Genomic DNA, 25,829 nt, shown 5'->3' on the forward strand with positions numbered 1-25,829 from the left:
TCTTCTTTTATATTGAAAAAGACTATCTTCTGTTGCATTGGTCTCTATATAACTTGGATGTCTATGTAAAAACTCTTCTTATTTAATCTTTAAATAAGCTTGATGATGTTACGGTGACACCCCACCTAACCTGTAAAAATTACCGAGATTGCAATGACCAATTCTGCCACTCAACCAAATTAACAGAGGAAGACTGAATTACTCAAAAATCATTGCACATGGTGAATGACAGCTCTGAAATGCAATAACTCTGAGACATTTTGTACTGACAGCCATAATACTGAGTTACCAAACAAGGATGGTGAGTCAAATCTTTTGCTATCATTGCAGCATTATTTTTCCACGAAGAAAAACACATTGTAGGGACTAAAAGTCTCAAAAAGATTGATGGCACAGGCCGACAGCCCTAAGATTCCAAAAGAAAATGGAGGCAAAAGTTGGCATTGTGTTGTAACTTTGGCTATATATATCAAAATGTATTCAATAGTTAAATTACACCTTTTATATAAGCACATCTCAGGCACTACAAATCCTGTCAAACTCAAATGATTGTGGTATAAACTTTCAGTTCCACTCTTCAGATCCTAATCATAAGCTTCAATATACCAGCAAATCCTGTATCCTTTTCTGTATGCAAGTAATAATCCGAGTTTCGTGAAACATGCAACCTCTTAAAATCAGTGATAGGAAAAGTAAAAAGTGAGAGCTCGACTTACTACATGAACAAATTTACAGCAGCAGACCAACCACCATTAGTTAGCCCCATGCCATGGAACAAGCATAATTGACCACCAGCTTACCATCAAAACCAAAATTCTGCAATGTCCAAGAAGATTCTTACCTCACAGACTAGCCATAAAATTTAATAGATAAGAACATAAGTAAGTTGGTCATAAATAGTCAAATGGAAGCATCACAGTGGACTGAAGACTTATCTAAAACAATCAACAAAAATAACTAGGAATTCAAATTCTTGCTTATTGTTTCAATTTTTATTTGGTCACTTTTGAAACTGAGCAGAATAACTCAATTTCATTTATACTTCTATTGGGCTACATAGCCATCTCAATCAAAGACAGGACAATCAAAAAAATGAAAAAGAAAAAGAAAAATGAAAAAGAGGCTTTTGGTGAAGAATGACATGTCCAACAATAAATCAAATTCACAACCCCACTCTCCAAAACACTTAAATCAGACCAAGTAAATTAAAGTAGAAGGAAAAAGACGTTGATCATTAATATTATACACACATCAGACAGAATCAACAGCCATTCAAACATTTGTGGATAAGTAAACCCAAAACATAGCTATTTTAAGCATGATGTCTGCAAGAATAAGAACCATTAGTGCAAAGCATCGAATTCAGCTCCCTTGTCCTCTGCCTAAATTGTATATAATGAAATGCAATGTGCTTAAGAGTGTTAGGATACTCCATAAACAAATTCCTCCTATATCTAACATATAGAAGAAATTGAAAAGCACAAAATAGATTAGGTATATTCTAAAAGGTTAAATATACACTGAATTTGATCAAAGCCATTTCCACGTCTTCAACTATAGCTTTTAATCAAACAAAAAGTATACTACATTGATGCATTTATAAAGCATTTGGGCCCATTCATCAATATGTGCAAACGAAAACCATAGAATAGTAGATACTCTATATAATTGGACAGAGGACAATACAAGAATAAACATTCCAGTATAGCAAACATCTATTCACAGCCACAACAAAAGAAAAACCCATAGGTAAAATAAAAGAAAAATCATGAAGTTTTAGCATCTTACATTATACAGATCAACTACCAATTCATCTGGGTTTGGTGAGAATGCACTGTTGACATAGACAAACTACAAAATAATGAACAAGAGATTATTCGGAGACCCAAAGCTTATAACAAATACAAGAAAACTACACCAGAAATCATTTACCAATGTTTCCCGATGAAGCTGCCGGCATAGAAAGTCAATCACTTTAGCGAACTTGTCAGTTCCAGGTATCTTCCATATCAAAGAGTATCCAACACATGAATACCAAGAATCCAATAACAATTTTCAAACAAAAGAAATTTTCAAATAGTAAAATTAAGGTTTCTTTAAAGAGAGAACCATAAAAAGGAAAATATACAAAAGCACCTATACTACTAATACATATGAAAGAAAAAGAAAGAAATCTTAGACCTCAAATCAAGCTATTATGTGATTTGTATATTAATGCACTATCAAGAAAGGCTCCAACACTGAAGAAAAAAGATCCTATCCCACATAACACATTTTGTGTCACTAAATCCAATAATACTATATAATCATAGTCCAATGCTCTTAAAGCTATGATTTATGAGTATGGAAAATAGAGACGTGTTTCGATACAGAAATGTGATGCAAAGCCACACAGATGGGGATATGCATACGTGTGCATTTCTTTGTTTATCATATTCGATAGTACATTTTTGTATCCTATTTGCACGTAAAATTAGCATTAAAATAAGGATTAAAAACCATTTTGGTACTTGTGGTTTGCAACTTTATCAAATAGTTGTGTTTTCAAAAGTGTCAATTATGCTACCTGGGTTTTACAAATTTTTGTTTTTACTACCTTCATTATTGTTCCATCAAAAATATTAACGGCTATTTTCGTAACGACTCAGAGAAAGCGCAAGCCACATCTGCACTATCACCGAAATGTCTAGTCAAGTTCTATTTAGAACTCCCAAGAATTACTTATAAGGCTCAATCTTACCTAATAAGGAATCAATATGAGACTTAGCACCCATGCGCAAGTAAATGTGGGCAATTGATCTTCTCAATGTGGGACTAACTTTATGGGATGACAATCTCCCTCACTTAAATTCTTAATGTCATCGTCAAAGCCCACGCCATATAGTGCCTCAATGCCTAAGAAAAGCGCAAACTATATCTGTACTATTAGTTCAAAAGGACAAGTTAAGTAGCTATTGGAGCTCCCTATAATCACTTGTAAAGTAAAGTTCAGTCTCACCTATTAAGAAACCGATATAGGACTTAGTACTAAGACTGTATAGGCAGGTGGTTATTAACCGTTAATAACCGCTAATCGCCACTAACCGCTAATCGATTACCGTCTAACCGCATGGGTGGGCAATTGGCTTTTCCCAACTACCTGCCCATCATAGTCGGTTAGCTATGGTAGGTACTAGGGTAGGTGGAAGCAGTTAATAACCGCTAACCGACTACCCTTTAAAATATATATATATATATATATATATATATATATATATATATATATATATATATATATATATATATATATATATATATATATATTAAATATATTTTTTAGAAAAATAGTATAGAAAACACCAAAACGATGTCATTTTAGTATAGGGTTTCAAACCTCTTTACTTTCCTTTCTCTTTTTCTCATTCTACAAACATTTCATTTCTCTGCCACAAGTACAAGCAAACCCAACTTCCCTTTCCCTTCTTTTCCGCACCACACCAAGAGAGCCAACGAGGGATAGAGAACAAGAGAGACCAAGATAGAGAGAACAAGCTAGAGAGAGGGGTTTGGCCATTGGAAGAGGTAAGGTAAAATCTCTAGTTTGTCCTTATAATTTCATTATACCCATTGAGATTGGAGCACGAAAATCATGTTAATGGTTAGATTTTGGCTTGGGTTTGTTTTAGGTTGAGTTTTGATTGGGTTCACTCCTTGAGGATGTTCGGCGTGTATCAACGTGTGGGTAATTTGTTTTGTTGCTAGAGTGTTTTCTGAGTTGGTTGTGTTAATTTTGGGCATTCCGTGCGTGTTGACCTTGAATGGAGGGTGATTATTAAGGATTGACAGTTCCTACTGCTTCGGTTTGGGGTTGGTTACATATTGTTGTAGTGAGGAACTGATTGGGTTGGTAGCTGAAATCAATCCAAGAGTTGTGAAATGGTTCAGAGATAAGGAAATTTCAGCTTTGGGTGAAGCTGGGTTGGACTTCGGGTGAGTCTGTGTTGAAATTTGAAGACCACCAGTTAGCAATGCGGTTTGGGTATCAATAAGACAATAACCGCTAACCGGCGGTGAAGACGGTTGGTAACTGCCCGCCCTAGACGGGTGGTGTTATTACTTAAAGCTGCTAAGCGCCTAAAAACCCTACTTCGCACCGATGAGTTCCTTTATAATCCACCCACTCCATGTGGGTAATTGATCTTCCTAATAGATGACTAACTGTCTAAAGTGTCACAATTTTGCCACCTATACACGCGGCCACATCACCGCCTATAAAATCACACCACATGTACATCACACTATCTCATACTTGACACGTTAGCATTATTTGCTACATTACTTTTTAACGTATTAATTCAATAGACTTAATTACAATTATACCCTTATGTTAAAAAAATTCTAAAAAAAAGATCCATGGGGACCCATGGCTGACATGTAGTTCCACTCCTCCATGAGGGTTGGAGGTTAAGAAGGCACTGCGACCTTTGCAAGGGGTGGATCAAGGGCCTCTGCGACCCACTCGTGAAGAGTGCCTCTGCGACCTCCGTGAAGAATGGGTCACGGAGGCCCTACGACCCCCCTTGTGGAGGTCATGGAGTTTCACGACGCCCTCTATGAGGAGTAGGTGTTGGAGCCTCTGCGACCCCTCACAAAGGTACGACCTCCGCGAAGGGATGCGAAGTTCCACCATTTCCTATCTGAAATGTGAGTCGCGCCTCTGTGAGGGTTTGTAGAGGCTCGATGACCCACCCCTCATGGAGGGGTCGACCTACATGGTGCCTATGGGAGGACAACTTGCCAATTTTTATTTTTTTAGAATTTTTTAACTAAAGGGTAAAATTGCAATTTAGTCCATTTAATTAATATGTTAAAAATTGACCTAGCAAGGGACGCTAACATGCAAAGTATGAGAGGGTATGGTGTACACATGGGACGATTTTATAGTTGGTGACGTGGCCACGTGTACGTAGCAAAATAATTGGTAATATGTTTTTATGGAAGATTAACGAGGGTAGTAAAAAAAATATTTATTAAACTCAAACAGCATAATTGACACTTTTGAAAACTTGGGTAGTTCTTTGATAAACCTGCAAAACCACTGGTACCAAAATGGTATTTAAGCTTAAAGTAAAGAAAATAAAAAATAAAAAAGAACTTCACCATATTTTTCTTTGAATAGAGGTATGCTACCATTTTGGTTATATATAGACTTCTTAAGAAATTAAAGGTGGATACTTGCTCAAGTTTCTTACATGGTTGATACAAATTTCATGGTCACAAGTTTCTAACACACCCATTGTCATTTGACAACATGAAGTATTTTTACAAATCACAATCTCAAAGAACAGAAAAAGGCACAAAACAATGTCAACATCTGGTATGATGACTTGCAATGTAACATTTAGGACCATATGTGCAACACCCTATTTAATGTTTATTGGCTAGCCAAGTTATGTAATGTGTTATGTTTAATGGAATTTAGATCTCCGGTAAATTTTTATTAATGTAATAGGAAAGTTTTTAATTTTTTCCGCTACTCTGGCTTTGTAGAGATCTTATTGATGTAATTTCCACTATGTAACCGAGGTTAAGTTTAGTAAGTAGCGCCTTCAGTTTCATTAATAAGTTATAATTTTTGGGGGCGTTACAATATGTCCATAAGGTGTATTGGCATATTTCGTTGACAAAAACACTAGAAAAATTAGGTCTAAGCAAGTCGTGTTGAACGAATATTGAAGACATGTTGCACACGTTATCCACATCTGCGTTATCACCCAAAAATAAAAAAGTTAGCTTGGAGCTTCCTTAGAATCACTTATAAAGCCTAATTTCACCTAGTAAGCAGTGTGAGACTTAACACCCATGAGCATCTCTTATAAACCACTTACTATCTATGTAGAATACTCATCTTCTCGATATGGGACCAGGGTGTTACACTACTGTTACAATTGATCCAACTTGTTATAGTTGAGTAAAAATTGCATTAGTCCAAGCACAATCGAAAGATCAGTTGATCGAAGTAGAGAAAGGTCGGCCGTTGTGGTGGCTGAAATTTTTTAAACATGATTTTTAGGGTTTTTCAAGAATTTTTTTTGACCCTTTTCAAAGTGTTCTTTGAGAGAGAGGAATCCAAGTGTTCTTGAGAATCTCTTCGAGTGAGAAGAGAGGGAGGGACAACATTTATTTTTTTGATAAGTAAATGAATTTCATTAAGTGCAAATGCACAACCCAAATACAAGAAAATCACAACTGCTAGAAAAATTATAGTAATCTAGGGCAGCCATCCATTGGTAAAAGGTATTGAAGAATAAAGCTTTTAGGAAAAAGTCCACATGTCCCCCTCAAACTACCACCCAATTGAAAATGTCCCCCAAATTTTCAATTGGGACAATTTCTCACCAAAACTACCAAAAAGTTGTCAATGTTCTTCTCTCAATGACGAAAATACCCTTAATAAAAAAAATTCTATTTTTTTTTTTTTTGGAAAAAAGAAAAAGGGAATGTCAGCCTCAGTTCTCTTTTCTCTCCCTCATTTTCTGCGTTTTTCTTATTTTTCATACTTTTGTTAGCATTTTCAAATCCCTTCTATTGCTGTGAGAAGTTCTGGTCTTATGAGATCTAGATACGTTTAGTTTTATAAGCACCCAAACTGGGCTTTTTATGTGAAACGAAGTCACAGGTCTCAGTTTGTTATTTATGACAGAACAACAAACTGAGACCCGTAACTTCGTTTCACATAAAAAGCCCAGTTTGGGTGCTTAGAAAACTAAACGTATCTGGAACTCGACCCTTGGAGTATTTTTGCGGTATTTAGTAGAAAGCAGTGCTTGTTTGTTTCTGTGGAAATATTTCCAGTAAATGTTTGTCTATTTGCTTTCTGGATTGGAAACTAGGAGCAGGAATAAAAGCTTCTGAAATTTTTAAGAGACAGCAGTCTTTTGAGTTTGATTTGGCTGAAAATAAGTTTGGAGAAAATTGTGCTTGGATTTGTCTTTGTTTGGCAATTTCTCTGTACACCCATTTTGCTTTCATGGGAAATTTGCACAAAAATAAGATGGAGTCTTAGAAGGGAAATAAATTTTGCCAAAAAATTATGACGTAGAATTCGCTAGCAAAACAATGGGTTGTAATTAATATATGATTGCTAGTATTAGTTTTTTGTTGAGTTAAAACTCTTAGGTGTTTAGCTCATTAAAATTTTGGTGCTTTGAGTCCCTTTAGATATAGAGAGATACAGAGGATGGCGGTTCCAAAATCAGTTTTGAAGAAGAAGAAAAGGAATGAGGAATGGGGTGGCTGAACCACCCCCAAGGGCCACCCTGGTTTTTACCTTTATAAAAAAACTAAAAATTTAATTTTTTGTTGTTAGTTTTTCTTTCTTTTTTCCTAATTTATAAGCATATTTTTGTCTTATTGAAAATAAAAAAAATAAGGTCATTTTCTTGGGGGTCATTGACAACTTTTTGGTAGTTTGAGGGGGACATTGTCCCAATCGAAAGTTTGGGAGGGATGTTGTCAATTAGATGGTAATTTGAAGGGGGTAAGTGTACTTTTCCCAAGTTTTTAATCTCACCACCATCCTCGCAATTTTTAGAACTTTGATCATTTTTTTCTCTCTAGATACACCACATCAGGTAGGACAATACCAACTTCTACGCTGCAACACAATGAGGACTGCCATACTTTTTTTTTTTTTTTTTTTGATAAGTATGAGTAATATTATTAAAAAAACGCAAAGTGTAGTCAAGTACATAGGACGTATACAAGAAAAGCAGCTAAGAAGGAGAAGAGAAAAGAACAAGGAAATCATTAAAGCTAATCACTAATGGAGCTAAGAACGCAGCAGTCCAAGAGAAAAATGAAAAAAAGAAAAAAGTAATGAGCTTCTCAATTGTCCTTGAAATGTCTATCACTTCATTCCATCCACAAGTACTACAAAAGGCAAGAAGGAACCATCTTCCACATAACAGCACTCCAAGAGCGACCACCCATCCACTAACAAGCGAATAAATTTACCACCCAAATGGGCATAACCCAAGACAGACGGAATCGACTAAAGATGGCATTCCATAGAGCCCTTTCCAACAGGCGAAGAGGTCTACCACTTGTCTAGACATAACATAATGCAGCCCAAAAAGACAGTAAATAGAATTCCATAAAGCACCAACAAATCTCACAATGGAGTAAGAAATGATCAATGGATTCTCCGCTCATTTTGCACATACAACACCAGTCCAACACTATGATATGCCGCTTCCTCAAATTATGCGTAATGAAAATCTTCCCTAACGTGATTGACTAAGCAAAACACACCCCTCGCAAAGAAACACTATTCCGCCAAATACTTCTCTAAGGGAAAGGAGTACTCTCGATGAGAATCAGTATCGTATAGAATGACCTAACATTAAACAACATTGATCCTTGATCAATGGTTGCCAATGTGAAAACCTTAAAAAATAAAAAATAAAAAAAACGAGGACGTCTATTTTTCACATTCATGTCCCAAATAGAAAACCTTTTATAAGTTACTCCCTAAAGCCATAGAGAAACAAATTCTTCTGGTGGTGGAAGTCCAAATAGTAGAATTCAAAAAACGCTAAGGGGTTAGAGTGAGTGAGCAGAGAAACTCGTTGTGTATTCAGTGCGAGATATCAACGAACGAAGAAGCAAGGAACATGAGGGTATTGATTGGTGAACAAATGTTTTTTTTTATGAATAATAATTATTTTTTTTTGGTGAACAAATGTTAACAGTATAGCATGAGTCTCGGAGTTAGTCCAATCATTAGTAAGTCTATCTATGAATTTAATAAGCCTTGATATGTTTCTTTTATTAGTGATACCAATTTGTGTTGGACTAAGTCCTAGATAGGTTGTTCATTTTCTATACTTCATATATACTTAAAGGCATCTCACGCTTTCAATGAGATTGTAATTATTATTATTCTTTTGATAAGTAATTGCAATTTTATTAAAAACAGCGTAAGGCGCCCCTAGTACACACGGAGTATACAAGAAGCAAAAACCTCACCACCGACCCTACAAGAAAAAGCCCACAAAACAACCCAACCATAAGGCCCCGAGAAACAAACCACAAAAAACCCCCAAGGCAAACAACCCTAGATCACATGGGTCTTGCCTTTCCTACGCCTAGAAGAGCTTTTAGAGTCGCCATAATTAATGGAGCTTTGCAGATTCAGAAGCTCTTTTTTGCCCTTAGTCTTCTTACGCTTCATCATTTCTTCCGTAATAGCCCTGAACCACTCGTTATGCTCCTCAGTCACATACCCAGCATACTCCTGGGAGAACCTCTCCCACAACCCAGCAACCTTCTTCCTAACATCTATCTCCCACTCCGACGTCAACTTCTCATCCATCTCATTCGAAGAGAAGGAATCTGTATGGGTGGAAGACGTCTCCAGTGCTGGAAGAAGAGAAGAATTCTCAGGAAGTCCACCTACAGAACCCAAAAACCTTGGAAATACCGAAGGAAGACTTGGCTCGGCTATAGAACCACCCCTGGAAGAAGACAGAGCCGGACAAACCCCAGAAGCAAACTCCTCTCTAGCCTTCCTCAAGCCCCCAGAGACACCATCGAAGCCCTCTGGTTCAACCCCGTTCTTATCCATTCGTTCAACACTAACACCCACAAGTCCAGTCCCTGTATCGACTATTTCTGGAACCACATCCATCGTCTCCGGCAAAAGAGGACACCCAAGTAAACCCGACAACGACATACCCACACCCTCTATGGTATCCAATGAAGCATCCTCCAAGCCACCAGAAGGAGGACGGACCAAAGAAATCCCAGAAGAAATCTCCGGTGACATCTCCGGCATGATTTTTGACGGACGGGAGGCTAAAAGTTTCGGGAGGAATCGGGCTAACCGGAAACCCAAACGTTTACGACCCAACCCAGTCCCGACAAAACGGTCCAAAATATTCCTTATAGCCCGGCCCCGAGCCAAGTTAGACTTGATGCCCAGCTTTCTCCACGTGCGACGTTTTGAAAATTCGAATGTGAGAGAAGCTTCTTACCCAGAGGACATATAAGCCGGTCTTTGTCCAACAGTTCAAGCAGAGGTGATTCCAAAGAGAAGCAGTCCACCGCCGTTCTCAAATCATCCTCGGCATGCCTCACCGACGGGAGAAAATCCAGAACACATGTCTCCGCCGGCGCAACGCTCAATCTGGAACGACTACCCCCCACGAAAGGCACCGAACCTGACCTCAACACCTCCACAAAGGAGGGACCCTTCCAGCAAGGAAACATTCCCATCTTTGCCTCTTCTTCCTTCCCCTCATTATTGACCGACACATAGGGGGATCCAGCTCCGCTGTCCAGTTTGGCAAAAAGGAAAACAGCGGCCTTTCTCAGCTCGTCTGAGAATTTGAGCCAGCACCACCCACCACGGCCTTCCGGGATCAAAATGAGCCCTTTCCGACCACCCAAACCGAATACTGCTGCCTCAAGGAAACGGCCAGCATGGTTGCTACCTCTCCGTGCAATCAAAATTTTCGACCCTTCCCTGAAGGATTTGATGAACTCTTGATCTTCCGGGAAACCCAATAGAATCTCCAAAGTCGATGCAAGCCACTCCGAGCACTGTGGACGATTTTGCCAGAAAAACTTTTTCTCTTTTCCCCCACCCTCAGCCTTGACGCCCCATCCAGAACCGAGAAGACAAAAATCTTCGACTCCACGAGAAACTTTTCTCCATCTAAGGACACCCCCAAAACACAGAACGGCCGACCCTGAAAACGTTACATATTCGCCGGCGGAACGAAGCCCACAAAGAGAAACCACTAGTTGATGCCCCTACGCGCAATACAAAGGATACCCAAGAACCAGAAAGACGGAACTCACACCCCGACTTCACAACGAATAGAAGGAAGCGAAGAGAGAGGGTCTCCTAGCCTGACGCGCTCTCACGCGCCGACGTTAGGTCAGAGATGTATAGTTACTTTTTACAATAACAACACTTAAACTTTCTTCTTCGACTTTGACTACAATCGGCCTCTTGATTTTCCTTTTTGAGATTGTAATTATTACTTATCAAAAATAATTGTCCCAGAGTTTTTCCTAGTGATTGGGTTTTTCTTGTCAGCAAAAATCCTTGTGTTGACTTTGAGTGATTATGACTTTTTATTGAAATATATTAAGTTTTAATTGGTATAATATTTGAAGATTTTCGATAGGACCTACTCAACCCCCTGCTCCATCCTGCTCTCTAGGTTCAGTAGATCTAGTTAGTTGAATTTTTCAGTGATTTACGTGCAAGCTACACAAATGACCACCTAAGATATATCCACTCAGTTTGAACGATACCCATAAGTCAAGTTTCAAGGCTAGATGCAAATGACAGAACTCACACATGACCATCATCATCTTGTGCGATAAGTTTTTTTTTTATAAGTTTTCAATGTTGTACAAACAGAATTGCACATCTGTAGTATATAAATATAATAGAGAGTGTACAAGCAGAATTGCACATCTGTAGTATGTAAATATAATACAGAAAAAGTATACTTAATACACATTGCTTAACAAAAATTCTTACTCTGATAGTTTCAAACGTAAAAGATTAAAAAAATTACACTGTAAACCTCCAAACTATCTAGTCCCCTCATTTAAAAATTGTTGCAATGTACCTCCACGTCCACATTAGGTGTTAAATGTAACACAACTAGAAAAAAAAAACAAAAAAAAAAAAAACAAAACAACAAAAACAAAAACAAAACAACAAAAAACAAAAAAACAAACTAAATGCCCCTAAACACCACAGATGGTAATTTTCTCATTCAGATTTATGTTTAAGTCTAATTTGGCATAGCTACTTTAGCTAGAAAAAACTTCTAAAATTTGCATTTCACTTTTTTTTTTCTCTCTCTCTCTCATCTTACTTCTCCTTCCCCATCCCCTGTAAACCCTGATCTCAAAAATTGCGGAAATAAAAAAAGGTTTAGTTGAAAAAAAAAAATTTTTTTAAAAATGAGGAAATGAAAGTGAACTTATTATAACTATGGGCTAGAGAGAAATGAAAGTGAGCTAAATGTAATTAATGGGCTAGTGTTCATATACTTCAGATTGGTTAAGTGGTATTTCAATCATTTTTCCTATTTATGTTTTTAATGTCTAATTTGGACGGTGGGACAAATTGCAATAATTCTTCAAAATTAAAGGGTCAATTACCCACATTGAAGTTTGTAGGGAAATTGCAACTATGGTGATAGATTGAGATAATAAAGTATAATTTTCCCTAAAATATTAAAAAGAACCTCTTCAAAATTTGTCCAAAAACCAATTTTCTTCAAATTGTGCTTCATTTAACCAGATTCTATCATTACTTCAATGAAAAGAACATATAGATTGGCATTTATCACAAGTTACGAAACCATAGCCACATCCCAAGTAGATTTTTCCATCAAAGTCCATTATCCATAAGTTGAGTCCAAACTCCACAATGCACATCTAACTTGACAAAAAATAACTAAATTACCATCTCGCGTGCAACTTAATAAACAGCTAACAGAAGTTTGACCCTTATCATAAATACACGCACCAAAATTGTGATTGGGCATCAGGATTCATTCTTGTCTGAAAAACCCATATGCAAAACTTCATATAAAAAATTTGATAGATATACGAAAAACCCACCTAGGGTTTCAAATATGGTGCTTAAAATGAACACTTCAAAAAAAAAAAAGAAAAAAAAAAAAAGAGAATACTTCTTCAGAAAGTTAAATAAAAGCAAATTCAAACTAAAACCTTTTAAGGAATACCTTGAATTTGGCTTGTTTGAGTATAGGCGCATCGCCAGTTGCTCTGAGATGGACAACCACTGCAGCAAATTGAAAACCCATAACAGAAAAAATAAAAAACACAAAAACACCACCATTAGCAAAGCTAAAAAACTGAAACTGGTCAAAGATTGAGCAATAATAACCTTAATTGAGCAGTAATTATCAATTGGGTTTTTCTTGGAGGGTTTTGGGTGCTCACCTTTTCGTACAGAACTCGGGGACTGAGACTCAGCAGCCATTGTTTTTTTCTCTCAACCAAATGCCTAGTTTTGGGTCAGATCTAACGTGGGGGGGGGGGATTACTACTTCCACGGATATTTCAATTTCATCGCTTCCACGGGTTCTGGGCTTTCCACTGTCAGCATTTGGGCCTTACTATTTGGGAATTTGATTTCTGGAAAACCAAATCCGGGCCTCGGAGTAGGAGTTCGTGTTGTATTTGGGTTACGTTGCGCTTTACAAGTCGGTATTTTTTTTTTTTTTCTTCTTCCTCTAATTAATTGCTTTACAAGTCGTTATTAGGTCTAATCATATACTTTTTAGAGTAGGTTTGTATTTCCCCTTTCTCACATTAAAAATAAAAATAAAATTATGTTTTTATATGGAATTAGGGGTGGGTATGGGGGGAATCGAAGACGGTAGGGATTTTTCGCCTAACGTCTCGACTTTGTTGGTGAAGTTAGTAATTTCACCGACTTCTTTTCAACTTGGTTTATTTCAACTGTTACCATCACCGGTTGCCAATAATTGGTTAGTGAGAGAGGCTCTCCAGTTAGTTTGTTTTCAGATCGACGAGAAAACTAGCTTTCATGTCGCTAGTTCATGAGGTAGCAAGGTTATGATTATAGTGGTAGTAGCGGCGACGGCAATGAACTGGCAGCAAAACTAGAAAGACAAAAACCATCTAACCATAAAACCAAGATGGCTGGTTCTTGCTTGGAAAGACCAAATGAGAGAGACACAAACAAGGGAGAGAGCTTTATTCGTAAAGAGAGACGGTAATTACACATGAGATTAAGAGAGCTCTTTTTGTTTCTCTCTTAGACAGACTACTGAGAGAGAGAGAGAGATAGAGAGACTTTTTTACTAAAAATGTGAAAATATGATCAAAATATCTCTCTCACCCTCGTATTTCGCATGCTTAAAGTTTACTTTTTAGTTTTCATCCATGGAAAAGCAAACTAGGCTGTGTATAAACTAAATTAACACTTTACAAACAAATGCTTTTTGGTTGCATGCTAAACAGAAAGAAAAAAACATGTGTACAAACTAAATGCTTTAAAGATAAAGAGTTTTTTTGTTGCAGAGTAATGTCTTGCCCTTTATTTTTATTTTTTTTTTTTGGGGGGGGGGGGGGGGGGGGGGGAATGAGCATGCTTTTGACAAAAGCCGTTGTGTAATGGCATACTCAGTAGGATAATCAAGTTTGTAGGGGTTTTTGAAAATAGTAAAAGCTTTTCTTCTCTGACAGTGTCAATCACTAACGCATGCATAGACGTTTGCTTTTATGCCTTTCTCTGGCTTTAAAATTTGACAAACCCAAATTTGCTTCTCAATTGACACACTCAGCACTGCTCATTATCATAACTTGAGGAGATCACACTTTAATGATTTGAATTTTGAGCAAGCTTTAACTGGGATTCAAAGCACAAAAAATCACTTTAAAAAACAAAAAATAATAAAAATCACAAACACATTCTAAATAATACAACATATACTAAATAGCAATTAAAATTAACATTATTACCCATACTTCTCAAATCACAAAACACTTTAGTGCCCATATCATACTTCACTAAAACAATTGAACAAAAAGCAAATTAAAGATTCACAAACCAAATTAAAATTTACAGAAGAAAACTAACACAAGTTAAATAGTAAATTGCATCATTCGATTTGATCATTTCAATAATCAAATTAAACTAAACAACATCCTTCTTTTCCTTCCATTTGATACATTCAATAATCAAATAAATCAAAACATAAGAATAGTGATCAATCAAAAAATATTACAAACTAAATATTAAGTAAAAAAAAAATAACAATATGCAAAAAATACCTCGAACTAAAAGAGACATCATTCAACAAAGTACAACCTTCAAAAAGCCTTAATTTGCCTCATATGTGATGGAATTGAACATTATTTCTACCACAATAAATTTTTTTAAAGAATTAATAAAATCAATGAATAATGGAAACAATTAACGAAATATGAAATTTATTTTGTTACCATTACCTGAGTCAAGCTTGTAACTCTCTTCATTTTCAATATTAGACAAGTATGATTAATGTGCACTAATGGGAGAAGATCTCAACCAATTCTAAGTACATACAAAAGCCTCAACTATTTTTGGAGCCAAAGAACTCCGAAAAGAATCTATCACGCAACCCCTAGTGCTAAATGTTGAATCGAAAGCAACCGTGGTAATTGGAATTGCCAATACATCTCGCCCCGGGGACTGGAAACTTTTTCGAATTTACCTTCCATGACATTAAAATATCAAAATTTTCACTTGGTGTCTCAACATCCTCCAAAAAATATTGTTCTATTTCTTACATTGCATAAAATTTCGAGACGCCCGAAATGAACGAAAATTCTGTAAAAAAATAGTTCTAGACCTAGAACTACCAACTAATGTTGTACCACTTCACACTTCATCATTTGACAATATAGACGCACTTCCAACATTTTTAAAACCGCAAGCATAGTGGTCATATAATCGACCCAATACCCACTTCAGTTGAGAGTCAATTCTTTTTGCTTTCTCAGCCCTAAAACTAAGCCGGAACCAATATTCCAAACCATTCATCTTGTAACCTGGATCAAGCAAAGTAGTCACAAACAACAACGGGTTAATCTTCTCAACATTTCCCCAATACTTATCATATTTCACTTTCATTTTGTTCGCCATGGTATTCAACAATGGATCACTACTTTCAGAATATTCTGTCAAACATGAATGAACATAACAGAGTTTGTTGAAATATAAGTTGAAAGTTGAATGCAAGGAACCATATATTTTCATTGTGACATCATAAAACACTTGCAAGAACTTAATAAAGTGATGGAGAACCCAACCCATTTTTTCATACATCATCCTCATACAAATAGTTTAAAAAAATGTCCATATTCGTCTATCATAAGTTCAAATGCCCTTTGGTACCTCTCTGCCACCTCCAACATGATGATATAAGTAGAGTTCTATCTAGTGGGAACATTAAGTGTCAAGAAAGTATTGCACTCTACATTTTTTCTTTCTGCACAAAACTTAAAAAGGGTTAATCTTTGGAGATAAGACTTCACATATTTCACCATATTTTGAATCTTTATGATTAAATCGTCAACATTTTTCAAACCCACATGCACAATTAGAGTTAAGAATATACGTTGAACATCTTACATGAATAAACTCATGACGACAAACAACTTCTTTATTGGCCACAATTCTTTTTTTAAACTATTGTATCAAAAATGGTGCAAACTCAAGTGTAAACTTTTGCAAGTAATAATTCTCGGTAAGTACGAGGTTAATCCACAAGGAATTATCAAACACAAGAGAATAATTCTTATTATTATGTAGGAAAAAAAAAAAAGATTTGATTTTGGTTTCCACTAGAAAGTGGAGCAATGGAATAGAATTTGAATTAAAAAGTAAACTACGAAACTAAAATAAATTAATTGGCTTTGGAGGAAATTATGGGAAACAATAGGGTTTCATGAATCCATCTAGCATCATTTTACATATTCATGAGACATATAACGATAACTCAATTAGGTAGAACTTCAATTCTTCTAATTGAAAAATACAGCAATAAAGCACTCTTAAAAATAAAATAAATTGAATATGGTTTAATTAGAATTTGATTTTAATAACATGACACAATAAAATAAACATCTATTATTAATTCGGCTCATATCAAATCAAATAGAATAAACATTTGACATAAACAAAAATAATAACAAATCAAAATAAATTTATTCTCATGAAACTTTTTTCAAATTAAAATTATCCCTAACATTCAATGATTAAACCATAAAGAACAACAAATAAAATGATTTCACGAATACATAATAAGAATATTAGGGTTCACCTCTAGCCTTAGCTAGAGATTTAGCTACTCATAGTATTAAAATACATAACGAAGTACAAATGAAAAAACATGAAAAAGAAAGAACTTGAATATTATGGACAAAGTCCTTGTACAAAAGCCTTATGTTCTTCCTTCTTCTCCTCTCTTTATCTTTCTCTCTGCGGCGGCCCCCCCTTTCTTCTCTGTAGCCCCCCTTTTATAAAGGGTCAAGAAAACCCTAGTATATTTATTTCACGCAAGGCTGGGCTGTTGGGCTTCACTTCTTCTATTTTTGTTCATACTTTGTTTTCTTCTATGTGGGAAAAAGAATTAAAAGCGCTGCTTCTTAGGCGAAGTGTATCAGATGAGGGTGGCTAGGCCCTAATAAGATAAGGTTTGACTTTTGACTAATTAAACAATAATTTTCTCTTATTTAGAAAATTCAGCTATTTTAAACCTTATCAGTGAACATATTACCTTATTGAGAAAGCTTTCACACACGACACGCATGGCATGAGTTGAGTAAATTGTTTAAAATTCTTATATGCAATGAAATTTTTAGCGCATAAATTACTTGACTCTCAATTATATGTTTGCATATTTTTTATTTGCTATTTAATTGTTTTATTAATTTTAAATACATGCGTGATTTGAAGCTAACGTTAGAAAAAAAAAAATAAAATAAAATCAGTTTCAGTGTGATGTGTGATGTGTGATTTGGGGCTCTCATTAAAAAAGTTCACTCTGTTTTTCTGCCCTTATATATATATATATTTGTGTGTGGTGTGCCTAGCTGGCTGTTTAGTGTGTCAATTTTTTTTAAACTGCCCCTTATCTTCTTTGACTTGTTTTGCTGTGTCTGTTTTTTTGGATATTGGATCTTACATTGAGTGGGAGAATTTTTTTTTAACATTAAATTTTGCATATCATATGTCCTACTGTTCATGGTGTTGCATTTCATGCATGGGTCATTGTTTTAGTTTAGGAGTAATTACTTTGTCCCCCCATGAACTACCAACTTGACCAAAATAGAGCATTCAACTACCACAGTTACATACTTTGCCCCATTCCGTCAGTCAGAGTGATTGAAATAGACGGTCAACGGGTCATGTGCGGTTCACGTGCCGTCCAAGCATTTTTCATGCCCCTTTTGCCCTCAAATGCTGAGGTTAAACGATTGTGAATAAAAACAAAAGAAGAAAAAAGGGGAAAAAAAAAAAAAATTAAAAAAAACGAAATAAAGACAAGATGCATGTCTCTTTTTGAAGCTTATCTCCCATTTCAACTTCAAACAGCAAGAACACAAGAGAAGAGGAGGAGGTGACAAGCACGAGAGAGGAGGAGGAGGCTACTTTCTGAAGACCAACAATGTCGTGTTCACTGAAAAGCGAAGCAACCTCTGGGGAGCCCATATGCTGTTGTGGAGTATCTGCACCTTTGAAGACTTCCTTCACTGAGGATAACTTCGGCAAGCTGTTTTACGGTTGTGTTAACTACGAGTTAAGAATTCTTTTCATAGATTTGTAAATTTCGGACGTGATTTCGGACATGATGGGTTATTTCCTTCTATTTTGTAGACAATGGATAATTTTCTTTAGGGTTTGAAAGTTTACATTTTAGATAATTTCGGCTGGTTGTGTTATAGGGACGTGATGAGTTCTTCTCTTCTATTTTGTAGACAATGGGTAAAAAAAATTTAGGGTTTGAAAGTTTAAATCTTAGATCCGGTTTGAATTTTTAACCACTGTATCTATGAGCCGAATGCCATTTGAATTTTTTCATGTGTTTGAATCCCGTTTTTGAAGTTGATTCATTGACTATGTTTTAAAAAAAAAAAAAAATTTGTTTAGTTGTTTTCAGTATTTGTTAGAGAATTAAATAATATAAGATTGATATTTTTCAAGTGTGTTATCAAGCAATATGTGGTTGGAATTGAAATTAGTAATGTTTGGGGTGAATGAATATGTTTGGGGTTAACAATGTGTACAATGCAGACTGTAACACATTCATGCTTTTTTTTTTTCTTTTTTCTTTTTTCACGTGTTTCAATTTTTAAACACTTGCGTTTACAATATGAACATAAGTACTCCTGCTCATACTAATATTGATGAACTAACATTTAACCTTTAACAAATTATATTATCTACCTACTGGGAAAAAAAAAGAAAAAAAAAAAAAGAAGTAACATTAAACATAACGATGACAAAAGTGTTATGACAAAGTCCAAACATTTGTTTAGATGCATTCAAACCTTGATAAACCATGATGGATCAAAGCCAAATTTTATAAATGTTTGGGTATGCATATCATTTTAAAGTTATGGTGGATAAATTATATTCAACTCAAACATTAAGTTAGAATTTCACATTTCTTAAATTAATAAGCTCATGTAACCTAGCCTAGGGTTCTATTCTTATTCTTTCATATTCTTAAAATGTTTACATCATTGTGATAATATAAGGTATTGTACTCTTCAATTTAAATTCCCATCTTTTAGGTAGAATTTATGTATATATTTAGCTTTCAAATCTGTGATATAGGGGATTATAGCTTAGAGTAGCACAAATTGCATTCATAAGCAAATTCTCATAGACTTTACTAAACAAATGAAGGTATGTTTAAATGTAAGGTACAAAGTTGATGGGTGTCTTGACTTTAGAAGATATGATTTTGTTGGATTTTTTCAAAATTGATAAACTAACCCTTGTTTATATGGCCTCTAATTTGAATAGGATGGTCGCTCGTGCGGATTCTTCCAATGGAAAGATACTGAGATGTGCGACCATGCGAAACGAGTGTTGGATCGTCTGCAATACAGTGACGCGAGGTTGAACAAAAAGGTTGCAAAATTGAAGGCCAAGCTAGAGATTGAAGCAGTTCAATATGACATGCAAGTGAAAGTTTCGAAGACAAATAGTCAACTTTTGGCATTTTCATGGATTTTTTTGTTGTCTTCGTAGGAGTGTTTTGGAGCAACTATTATGGTGCATGTAATGGACATTTGTCCTACAATCGGCTATCATGAAAAAAAATGTCTTTTGTTCTTAAATGTCACTTGACTCACTTTGGAATGGCAAGTGGGTTTGTAACCTTTTAATTACTAGTGTGTTTGGAATGACAATTTGGGTATGTAACTTTGTAATTAATAGTGTATTTGTAAACATGTAACAACAAAGTAGTAGCATTAATAGGAATTCGGCTGGTATCATATGGTAGTTCAATGCCCTATTTTGATGAGGGTTGTAAGTTGATGGTGGCATTTTGACAATTATTGGTAGTTCATGGGAGAAAAATGTAATTTATTGATAGTTCATGGGGGAGGAAATGTAATTACCCTGTAACATTATATGGCATGTAATTTGGTATTGGTGATTGTAAATCAATTCATTCTTCCTTGTAGATTCAGCAACTTGCTCTCAACCAATTAAAATAGTTGTATAAAAATCACAAGACATTTCCAAACACCACATATAAATCAATCAACAAATGGCTTCTTTCCAAACACAACCAACACCAAGAAATAGTCCTCCCAAAAACCCATCAAGTCCATACCTACAACAACAACAACCACAAATAGAAAATAAACACAACCAACAACATTATACAACACCAAACCAACATTGTCCATAGTTACAACAACAACAAATGTTATGATGTTACATCATAAATACAACCAATAACAAAAGTTACTTCATAAACACAACCAACAACATAAATTGTCACTTCATACATAACTTAGGCCTACTTGTTCTTCTTACACTTCTAACAACAACAAAAGTTACTTCATAAACACAACCCATAACAAAATTTGTCACTTCATACTTCCAACAACCAACACCACCCAACTGAAACATCAACCAAACATAATTTCCAAAAACCAATCATGGCTATCATATTGGTCTTTTCCCTTTGTTTTTAGCTTCCTTTCGCTGTAGACCTTTCTCCACTGTTGGTATCGCCACTCTTGTTGACCTCCTTGTTGGTTCTCGAATGACAACTCCGGATGCTCTGACCAGTTCCCGAGTGACCACTGCTGGTGCAGTTGCTGGTTGACCAGCATCAGAAGTGAGGTCAACAGTTGGTATCTCATTGTTGGGATTGGGCTCCTTAAATGTTGCTAACAACCTATTAGACCTCCTGGTAGGTTTTCCAGCTCCAAATTTAAGGCACAATGTCTTCTGTCTAACATGGGCAGTTGTGGGCTTCCCTGCCTGTAAAACACATGATGAGTTAGTAATTCAAAGTCTATTTACCTATAGAGGTATATGTGTAAAGATGTATTTACTTACTGCTGTTTGGTTTCCTTTAGGTGATGCACGAGTATGCACTGAGAGAGCTGGAGTTGTCTTACACCTTTTGGTAGAAGCAGGTTGCATATGCAACATAAAACAATTAGAAATAACACATATATATTTGTAATAAAAAAAGTTACTAATATCTACGATAAAAGCAGTAGATGCATGTCTTTTTTGGGGCCTTGAAATAGGTTGTGCAGGTGTAGACGGCTGTACAGGTGTAGACGACTGTGTAGGCTGTGAATCATCAAGAACTGGCTGAGAAGGAATATGCAACATAAAACAAACAAAGTCAGTAAAATCATTAACTCGGTTGGCAATGACATTTTATTATAAACATATATTTAGGAAATAGACTTACATCATCAAATGTCAACTATGTCAACTCAGTTGTAGTGCTCGTGGGTATACTTGCCCGCAAACTGCTTTGAGTGGACACTCTTTTCCTCCTTGGACAAGTCTTGGCGTTGTAGCCAGCTGCCCTGCACTTCGAGCATCTCATTGTTACACCACCCTTCCTCATGCAATATGGATTTCTTGGCTCCTCCGGACCCCTTCTCCTAACCTTCATCGGCCTGCCTGGTGTAGCTCTAACAATAGGTGGATCCACTTCATCTTGGGCGGTTTTTGCCCATTGGTCTTTGCTTGGTACTGGGTATATCATTGGGTCGTAAGCCTTCTTGTAACTCTTAACACTATAATACCGATGCAAATACTGTTCAGGTTTGGCAGTATGATATAATATGGCAGAGATGGCATGTGGGTATGGGATGCCAGTCATGTCCCATTGCCTGCACCCACAAGTACGATGCATCAGGTCAACGACAAATGTACCCTTACTACACTCCACTTCGAATAGTCCCTCCCTAGCATACTGAGCAGTGCACTTTTCAGCATCCTTTCCACATTCTTCCAACTTTGCCAATATCTTGGGGCAACATTCCCCAATATATTCCCTTATTTCCTGCCTTTTCTTTTGGTACCGCCGCATTAATTTCTTCCTAATCATCTCTAGCATGGTAATGATTGGCTTGTCCGGAGCTTTGATAATGTACGAATTGAAGCACTCACATAGGTTGTTCATTATCAAATCGCACTTTGGGGCTGTGTCGAAAAAAGCCCTAGCCCAAATATGTGGGTCAATCTTCTCCACATAATCATGAGCAGCTGGACTCAATTTCTTCAACCCCGTCATTTCCCTATTGAATCCATTAATGGTGTAGGTAGCAGCTGCCTTCCACAACTTGCCCTTCAACACCAATCCTTTGTACCCATTGTCCCTAAAGTTCGCATACATATGTCTCATGCATATGCGATGCGGGGCACTTGGTAGCACTGCCTCGAAACTTGGAATCAAACCCTAGGCACAAAACAACATAAGACAAATAATTAAAAAAACAACATAGTTAATTACAACCACGAATGTCAATGCACAAGTGGAAATGTATGTAGAAACAACAATAATTTAATATTCAAACTCAGCAAACAAACATACATTCTGCCTGTTTGAGATGAATGTCTACCCAATAGATCCATTTGGACCAAGGTCAGCCACCAATGTCTCTAGAAACCAACTGCAACTATCCTTCGTTTCAGCTTCAACTACAGCCATTGCAATGGGATAAATGTTGTCATTCGGATATCTCCCAACAGCAGCCAATAGTTGCCCCCTATAACGTCCCTTAAGAAAGCAGTCATCAACACCTATCACAGGCCTACAAGCCTGTCTAAAACCGTCCTTGCATGCTGCCAAGGACATATACAACCGTTGAAAAGTGGGTGGGACATCTAAAATAGGCCTTTCAACTTTCATCAACATTGTACTTCCTCTATTAGTTTGCCTCACAGTTGCACAATAGTCTCATAACCGCTTGTACTGTTCTTTGTTCTTACCTTCTATCTGTTCTTTGGCCTTCTCCTTTGTCCTATACAGTTGTCTAAAACTGACTTCCACATTCCATTTCACATCCTCACAGAGAGCTGCAAGTGGATAGTTTGGCTGTGTCTTGAATTTGTGGACCATCTTATCCGCAATCCACCTAGAATTTACAATCGAAGACTTGTAACATCTTGTACACCGGTGGTTAGGGTTCAGTGACTTAAGCAAAAAAGTCATCTCACCCGGTACAGATGCACCATAAACTCTCCAAGGACAACCCATGGCCCTATTCCTACAAACTCCAATCACCAGGTCCCTATCATTTTTTGTGAACTCAACATCCTTCCCCTAAACAAATTGTATTCCCTCACAGCTTTCCTGAATTGACCTGCCGAATCAAATGACATGCCCACCTCCAAATGCGAGTCTTCCATGTCCACATCTTGAAACTGAGAAGTCCTAGTAACATACTCAACCTCACTAATCACCTCATACTCCTCATCACTTTTAGGAGGAGTTACCAAAATATCACTTTTGGCCAACTTAGAGAATACCTCATCCTCTTCATCGTCATCCAATAATTGGGCCGCTGAAGTAGCCGGACCGCTTGAGCCACCAACAGCCTCCTCATCAAACTCAATAAAATCATGACAATCATCTCCAAATGTGGAAGTTTCACCTCCACGGGTTGATGTACCAGCTATTGGTTCATCAATAGTATCCCATGCATCGTCATCATTACTAATCGCTACCTTCCAGTATGGGTCATTTAAAATATTCCTCGTCATTTCCTCATCTCCACTATTCTCACCCTCTTCACCCTCACCCACATTTGGGCATACTACTTCATCACCAACATTTGCAAAAGAAACCGTGTAAAGCATAACAAGTTTTTCGCCTAAAAAGGCATCAGCCATTTTGACGACATCTTCGTCAGATGTTAATAGAATCAACCCATCATCTAATTCTTTATAAGGTTCACGATAGTAAACTAGGTCACCTGGTTGGTATTCAAACTTTTTAACTACTGTTTTGATCTCAATAAAAGACAAACGATCTAGGTCATAAGACTCTTCGTACAACCCTACATTCCCTTCAACATATGTGCACTTATATCGCCGAACAAACTGACCCCCATTATGAACCCTAAAGATCACTTCATTGTTTGCCATTGTATATGCCGATTGCTTGACACTACACATATAACATAGAAACTAATACGAGTACTTGTGAAGATAACTTAATCAAAAATGGAGAAATAATAATAGTAATAAAAAGGGAGAAACTATTAAGATCACACTCCATGGTCAGTTTTAAGATGATTGCCTTTCTATAGAAACTCAAGTATTGCAAATTACTAAATTCAAAGAGATCATTTGTTGACAAAAAAAACTTATTTTCCTGTGTCTAGGTGAGTATCCAAATTGAAGATAGGTTTTCATATCATTTTCAAAAAAAAAAAAAAAAAGTTGAATAAAGAATAGTTAGTATTTTATTTTTGGTGCATGCATAGAATCCATGAAATGCTAAGGTTTTAATTCATCTTCATTTCTTATTAACTAGCATATCAAATGAAGTTGGTTCATTATTGACTAACTTTGTTGTTTTAATATCACAATTAATTAAATAGAGCTCCCACTTAAGGTTCTACATATTCAGTATACTTTGTTGCCTAATTTGATGTCATATTCTAGATAACAGAATTAGTGACTAACTTTACCAGGGTGTCACAAAAACATTCAGCATACTTTGTTGCCTCATTTGATGTCATATTCTAGGTAACAGAATCAATGGCACATTAATCAAACAAGTAAACACTTGTGGTTCTCATAATAGTTATCAGCTGAATTTGAATTATTTACAATTCTAAGTTACATCTGAACTAGAAACCCACCATGTACTAGAAGTGTTCAAGTTCAAGGTTACTAAATACCTAGTTGATGCAGACAAAAGCAAATTTTAGTCGTTTTTTCTTATTCTTTTGTTTTGGCTATCTTCATGAAACAATTAATTAAATAGAGGTCCCACTTAAATAACTACATATTTAATCATGTTCTTTGACGAAGAGTTGTTAATAAAATATACAAAAATAGTTGCAGACAATAATGCAAAACTTGTTGAATTACATCTATTAGGTCAGAGTGTATACAATAACCCGCCATATCCATGCACATTTGGGACGACTTAAGAGAAAAAATTAATTACAAACAAACAAATGGGTACCATCGACAAATAATCACAAACAACCGTGCGGGACCACTAGAGAAAAAAACAAGAAAAAAAAACCCAAAAGCAATAAACAATCAACAAACCCATCGACTTTATCGCACAAAACAACAACAACCACACATAATGTTGGAGTGAAATTTTGCTTTCACTACCTTTTTTAATTTAGTAAAAAAGTGAAAGTCGAAAATTACCTGAAACAAGTGGGACATTTTAGTGCGAATCTTGGTTTATTCCGATTTTTTAGTGAGACCATGAAGTGCGAATCTTTGGTTCTAAAAGATTTCTAGGGTTTCTGAGAGTGTAAAAGACATTTTTTTTTTCTAAGCATGTAGAAGACGAGTTGTGTTGCGCAATGGGTGACTAGGGTTCTCTTAGGTTTTCACGAGGCATTCCAGACATTTTGGATGATAAAGTAAGGGCATATGTATAATTCAACAGGGGTGTATTTTTCAAATTCATACGTTTTTTAATTGAGGGTATTTTTGTCTTTTCAAAACCACAGCTGAGGGCAAAAGGGGCGTGAAAAATGCTTGGACGGCACGTGAACCGCACATGACCCGTTGACCGTCTATT

At 36.2% G+C, this 25,829-nt stretch overlaps 1 protein-coding gene across 2 annotated transcripts; it reads right to left on the reverse strand.

The window, feature by feature from the left end:
* Positions 1-443: 443 nt before the first annotated feature.
* On the reverse strand, positions 444-13,136 carry LOC133864123 (ubiquitin-like protein ATG12). Of its 2 annotated transcripts, XM_062300348.1 has the most exons (6): positions 12,982-13,130; positions 12,762-12,820; positions 1,933-2,001; positions 1,789-1,851; positions 717-816; positions 444-627 (listed from the first exon to the last, which is right to left on the reverse strand). In XM_062300348.1, the coding sequence occupies exons 1-5, from the start codon at positions 13,019-13,021 to the stop codon at positions 757-759; spliced, it is 291 nt and encodes a 96-aa protein (XP_062156332.1). In that variant the 5' UTR covers positions 13,022-13,130; the 3' UTR covers positions 444-627; positions 717-756. The 2 variants fall into 2 exon arrangements, with proteins under 2 accessions (XP_062156332.1, XP_062156333.1); XM_062300349.1 differs by lacking the exons at positions 1,789-1,851; positions 1,933-2,001 and having other exon boundaries at positions 12,982-13,136.
* Between the last annotated feature and the right edge of the window lie 12,693 nt (positions 13,137-25,829).

This window comes from Alnus glutinosa, chromosome 3 (genome assembly GCF_958979055.1).
Source record: "Alnus glutinosa chromosome 3, dhAlnGlut1.1, whole genome shotgun sequence".
Classification (NCBI taxonomy): domain Eukaryota; kingdom Viridiplantae; phylum Streptophyta; class Magnoliopsida; order Fagales; family Betulaceae; genus Alnus; species Alnus glutinosa.

Coding starts and splice junctions, on each gene's coding strand:
- LOC133864123 (XM_062300348.1), bottom strand. CDS start 13,021: ATGGCTGCTGAGTCTCAGTCCCCGAGTTCTGTACGAAAAG. Junction 2,002..12,761: donor TCAAACAAGCCAAATTCAAG/GTATTCCTTAAA, acceptor TTGATATGGAAG/ATACCTGGAACTGACAAGTT. Junction 1,852..1,932: donor AGCTTCATCGGGAAACATTG/GTAAATGATTTC, acceptor ATTATTTTGTAG/TTTGTCTATGTCAACAGTGC.